Here is a 6227-nt window from a genome sequence, read left to right on the forward strand (position 1 = left end):
GGAATGTAAATTAAGAATATATGTCAAGGCAAGAAGCTTTACTGTTAAAAGAACAAATTTCAAAACGCTGGACCTGTGAGAGAATACACCATATGTAAAGTAGGGACCAAAAATAACCTGAAAAAAAAGTCAGAGCTTCTTAGCTAGCCGGCTGGTGCAGTCTTGAGGTCTTTGGGTGAAGCTAGCCGCTTCCACTCCCCCTCTTCGGTCATAATGAAAAGCTTGGTCGGGTAGCAGAGACTGGGCCTGAAGCCCCAGTTGTACAGGTTTTTCATTACTCCACGATAGGCAGAACGTTGCTCAAGGACCTCTGGGCAGTAGTCTTCCACAATGTGAAGAGGCGAGTCCTTGTACCGGAGCTTCCCCCTCAGCTCTCGAGCCTTGTGCACCACGAGCTTGCGGGTCTAGAAATGATGTAAGCATGCTGCCCAAGCCGGGGCCTAGCAGCAGGCCCCGGCTTGGGCAGCAGCACACAGTGAGCTCTGTCCAACTCCGGAGCAGTTTTCAGGACTTCTTTCCCAAACACCTCCAGCAACACTTCTGAGAAGAATGTAGTGGGGCGAGGTCCTTTTGCGTTTTTAGGGATCCCCATTATTTGAACGTTGTTGCGGCGGCTCCTGCTCTCAAAGTCAACAAGCTGCGCCTTTAGCTTAGCATTATCCTCCATCACCAACGCTAGCTTTACGTGAATCGGTGGCCGCGTCTTCCAGCGAGGAGAGTCTTTGATGGTGGTCTTCAACAGCAGACTGGATGTAATCAAACTTTGACTCCAGCTGTGCGATAGAGGCATTGAACTCCGCTGAAAGGGACGCTCCGTGATCTACTAGCATAGCTTTTAGCATAGCCACGACAGGATCGTTGATGGTATCATCCTTTTTTGTTGTTCTGTTCGCAATCTTGTCGTCATTTTCGTAGTCGGAGGTTATTAAAAAATATTGAGACACAGTTCCCTGCACTTATGTTATTATGGAGAGTGAGAATTTTAAAAGTAAAAGTGATTAACCCTCCTGTTATGTTGCGGGTCAAAATTAACAATTGAACATCTAGGAAAAATAGTTAAAATTATTTTTTCAGCATGAAATTTCTTCTGTTTGCCTTAATTACTATAATCAACATAAGTTATGAATTTGGTTCATCTCACATATTTGCACCCCCCTCTGCATATTTATATCACATAGATACTGTTTGGGTCAATTTGACCCGGCAGTCAAACGGGAGGTACAAGGATGTCTTATTATAAGTAGTATTGCTTTCTCAGCAGCTATGAGACATATTTCACCACAATCACACACATAGACAGACACGCACACACACACACGCACACAGGTGCCCAGGTGTTATGACTTTTGATAGGAAACATTTATGTTCTCGCGGGAAAACTCAACCCACATTGAGTGGACACTCAACATTTAAAAGATTCTCTGCATGGGAGTCCTTCCAACATTACACAGGCAGACCTTTAGAAAATGAACAACCAAAGCAGAAAGATGACAGTCCAGGAGGCTCTGGAAGTCATCACTGATCATGATCATAAGAAGACTATCTTGAGCTAAATTCTGATTCTAATGATTCTGATTTTGAACCAGATGAGGGAATTATTATTCCTGTTCATCCAAGCAAGAAATTCATATCAAAGAATGGTGAAGTACATTGGTCTTCATCCCCAAATATGCGTCAGACAAACCTGTCTGCAGAAAAAATAATAAAGACAGTTCCAGGGCCCACTAGGATGGCAGTGACTCATGTGACCACGTCAATTCAATCAATCTAATTCAATTCAATTCAATTCAATTTTATTCAATTTTATTTGTATAGCCCAAATTCACAACAACAGTCGTCTCGATGGGCTTCGTATAGGTAATTGAAAAAGTAAAACATAAATTACGAGGGATCATGAATACATAGAATTCAATAGGAAAATACTAAACTGACTAAACTAAATGGTCATCCCTGCCCCTAGACCCCCCTTCGCGGTAAGGAAAAACTCCTAAAGAAAACGGATTCCGGAAAAAACGAAGAAACCTCAGGGGTGTCCACATGGAGGAGGGATCCTCCCCCAGGACGGACAGGCGATTTATCAGAACTCAAAGAGAAGAATTAGCTTATCTAAATCTACAACTTCATATTTAAAGTCCAGCAGGCGAGCTTCATCCAGATGGAGTTGGGGGGACAGTCGGGGGTGCGAGTCGACCCGGAGACAGGATCCAGGTCTAGACAAGCATGACCTGTGTGAAACGTGCAAAATTAATTTGCACAAATGTGGAGACTGGTCACTCTTGTGCTGTGTATATGTACAGACACACACACAACTTCATATTGCAATTGCTTGTCTGTTGTATTGTGATTTTGTTTTTTCTGGTTCACAGTGAATTTATGTAAAACAAAATTTCAAGATCATTTTTCAATGTTATATAAAACTATTGTATTTTATATGGTAGTCATTCAAAAGTAATACAGTAGTGAAAAATTTGAAAACAGTTTGAACATGTATATTTTTAAGAAAAACGAGTGAATTATCTAATAATTGAACCACTTCCTGTTAGAGGTAAGGAACACCATTTCACTAAGTTTTGATGGAATAATTAGTAAAGGTGTTAGTAATGAAATATTCACACTGCTTGTTAGGATTTTTTGGGTTTCAGACATCTTTTAATTAATAAAACCTTCACCGGGTCAAATTGACCCAGGAACATCATCTCTGTTCCTCACAAACGAACATAACAGGAGGGTTAAGGCAGGAGCCCAAACGCATCGGTTAGTCCATCAAGGCGGCCATCTTTTCCTCACTTGGTTTGTATTTTGACCTTCTGGGAGTACATAAAAGACCCTCTGAGAGGGACACAAAGCATGAAGCTGAAGAACCAGAAATCATTGCAACATGATAAATGTTTATTTTACAGATAATATTTTTAGAGATCATCATTTTCCCCACCATGTTGGGACCAGAAATCGTCAGTAAGAAGTGATTGGTCTGGGTCATGTGAAGCATCTAACTCTGTCAAAATGTCTTTCAGGGACCGGAAGATGGCTCTGATACAGATGTCTACGGTGGAGGAGGCCATCCAGGCCTTGATTGACCTTCATAACTACAACATGGGAGCCAACCAGCACCTCAGAGTGTCCTTCTCCAAGTCGACCATTTGAGGAGTGAGGCGTTCAGACTCTTAGCTGCTGTGGTCTACAGCTCAGACGGGCAGCATGCTGTCTGGACTGCAGGGGGACCACGTACATTTTCTCTGTTCGGGGGGGTTTGTTGTTCCAGTCATTCCTTTTTCATGAGTATTTTTGATTCTGTATAGTACTTTTGTGCCTTACTTGACAGTACTGACTGTTCCAGCAGGCCCATGTGTTTTTTCCTGCTCAGGAGGCACTGACGTTTGTAGTAGTGGGGTTAGGTGTGAAGATGAGCTCACAACCATTTTGAAGTGTTTCATTGCAGACCTGAATTGTTTCAAGTGTTTAGTAGCCTGAGAGCAGAATTCTCTAATAAAAGTCTGACCTCACAGTCAGCCAACATAAACTCTGTTTTTTATCGATCCAAACTTAATCCAGTGAAGTGCAATCATGAGTGTCCGAGGCAGCTCCGCCCCACCCTGATTGTTGAACAGATGACCTGACAAGCAGCTTGGTGGACCCAATGGACCGGTTCGCTCAGTCCTGATGATGAGGTTGACGTTTCTCCAGGAAGCAGAACATGCTGCTACAGAAAAGCCACTGTGGTTTCGTTGTCATGTGACTTTTGTTGAGAGGCGTTATTCGATCGGACCAAAGCTGCTGTGCCTTCTGTGCTTCTTCACTTACCAGAAAACTAAAGGTTGTTGATCAGTTATGAGAAACAAACATACATGAGCTCCAGACTGGAGCCATTTTGTCAAAAACAACATTTCTGTACAATCTTTCCCTTTTCCAACTTTTGTAGTGGAGGAATTTGGTATTAGTCCTGATTTGTATTAGTACTGAGGAACAATTAAAGCATTGTTACTCTTCAACAGGAGGACAGAGACCTTTGGCTGGCTGGTTTTCGGGTGTCTCTTCTTTCCAGCATCACTTCTGTAGCATGTTTAATAAAGCTCTTCTGTAGCTCTGCGTTCATCTCCTCTGTCTGCACTTCTTGCCCCCCTCTGAAGGCCTTTTTTGTCCTGTGGTTAAAAGAACTCTAGTTCTCAAGTCTCAGAAACAAGTTGTAGTCAGAGTCACCTCTGATGATAATTCACAGAACAACCGTCACAGTTCAGTTGTATGATTTTTACTTTCCTCAGGTGTTGGCCTGAGATCCAAAACAACAACTAGCCAATCGTAAAAAGAACAACTACTGAATGAGGAAAACCTCAAGACATTGCAGTATTCCTAATTGATCTCCCATCCACGCAGCATCCAGGTCTCCTTGCTGAGCTTCTGAGATCAGAATCAGTCACAGGCAGCAGTTGGTTCATGAGTACTGATGGAGAACACAGAGTAAACTCTTATGGCTGCATTTGAACATCTCCTACTGTCCATCAGCTTAAATTTACGGAAACCCTGACTGGGAACTTGAGATGCACGTCTCAGCTGCTGATGATATGCTTGTTCTCAAAGCTCCAGTCCTCTGGACTTCCCCAGAGGGTCTGAGAAGACCACAGAAGTTTTGATGGGCTGCATGTTGACCATTGTCAAAACAAACGTGGGCTGTTTCCAAATCCCTTCACTTCTCCCCAACCCCTATAAGCCAATAGCCAGTGCCTTGGATGCAGTTTGGACACAAACTCACTACTTTTTTCATGTTTTTTAAACTCCAAATATGATGTCACCCATTTGTCGAAGTAAAAGTACAGTATATTGAAGTCTACATTCGCCAGTCTAGTTAGCATCAAGGCACATAGGTTTTTGCAGAGACTTCTGGGAAATATCCAGGATACTGGACCAGCAAATGGTCTATATAGTGCACTAACTGCAAAGAGTAGTAAGGACATTTAGACAGCAATGCTAAGAAAAGAGAGAGCTTAGGCGGGAAAAGGTTGGTGTTTCCGTTTCAGTGGTTTGTGTCTCACAGTAGTAACTGCATTTTCCACATTGTAAGGCACACTTTAAAGCCTTCTTTTTATATATTTCCTTTTTTTTCAAAAAACAACAATGCGCCTTATAATTTGGAGAGCCTTAATTAAGGAATTCATTCGGGTTGTGCTAAGTGATAGTAAAGCGATTTGAGAGGTACGCGTTTCTATACGGCTAGGTAGTTTCAATACAGCTGGGTAGCTCAGTTGGTAAGTGAGAGGCTACAATGCAGGAATCCAGGTTTCAATTCCCGGAGGGGGATAAACAATGGTACTGGGTCAATTACCATATCAATGGCAAGCAATGAACATTACCCAGTGAGGGTCCTTAGGCAAGGCCCTTAACGCTACTGCCTCCTTAACGCTACTGCAGCTCACCGCTCCCCCCCAGGGGATGGGTCAAAATGCGGAGAAGAATTTCCCCATTGTGGGATCAATAAAGTATCAATTATTTTTTTTATTTTATTCTCTGTCAGTGTCAGCCTGTTTTCTTTACGTGTTGCAAAGATTGGGTGTTACTGTAAATACACTAACAGAGCTAACGTGTAGTGGTGTTGAACTGTGGTTTTTTCATGGGTTACTAACTAAGTTGGGATACATACGGTATCTGGATGACATCAGCCTGACACTTGTCTGAGGTCTGGGCAGTGATGCATTCACACATTCACAAAAGCTATCCAGGCTGCGCTTCATCTTCATCTTCATCTTCACTGCATGTTAGCAGTTCCTTCTCACTTTCCTCTGTGCACTGAATTATGCACGTTCCGTCTTCAGATCTGATGGTGTTTAGCCAGAGTAGTAGTTAGTGCGTCCCCTAAGAGATTCTGTACGCAACAGTAGCTTTTCTGTGTACAGGATCAGAGGGGTTTTCATAGCTCAGGATGTTTTCTCATGTGAAGAGCTCTCTATTTTCTTCATTCTAAGTAGATACAAAGTTTCAGTTTTGTTTGACTTTGGTTTTTGAAATTTCCAGGTGTGCTGCAGTGCAGAAAGACTGTATTTACCAGATGAATGAACATTTTCAGAGTGTTGTGGTGCAGAAACAAAAGTGCTGGTTCACAGAGATGCAGAACAAGAGACAACAGATCCGCTCCTCACATCCTGTGACGGCTGTACTGTCACTAAGGGTGTCCCGACTATTGGAAGAGATTTGGTCTTAAGTCCTGTGACAAAATGGATATTGAGAGGTAGCAGGTG

At 42.6% G+C, this 6227-nt stretch overlaps 1 protein-coding gene across 4 annotated transcripts in view; it reads left to right on the forward strand.

The window, feature by feature from the left end:
• Positions 1–4087, forward strand: part of ptbp2 (polypyrimidine tract binding protein 2) — a 35270-nt gene extending 31183 nt beyond the window's left edge. For all 4 annotated transcript variants that reach the window (XM_020702072.1, XM_011473568.3, XM_020702067.2 and 1 more), the window contains one exon: positions 3015–4087. In XM_020702072.1, coding sequence (XP_020557731.1) covers positions 3015–3144 — 130 coding nt within the window. In that variant the 3' untranslated portion in view covers positions 3145–4087. The remainder of the gene's footprint in view (positions 1–3014) is intronic.
• The last annotated feature ends 2140 nt before the right edge of the window (positions 4088–6227 follow it).

This window comes from Oryzias latipes, chromosome 20 (assembly GCF_002234675.1).
Source record: "Oryzias latipes chromosome 20, ASM223467v1".
Classification (NCBI taxonomy): Eukaryota; Metazoa; Chordata; class Actinopteri; order Beloniformes; family Adrianichthyidae; genus Oryzias; species Oryzias latipes.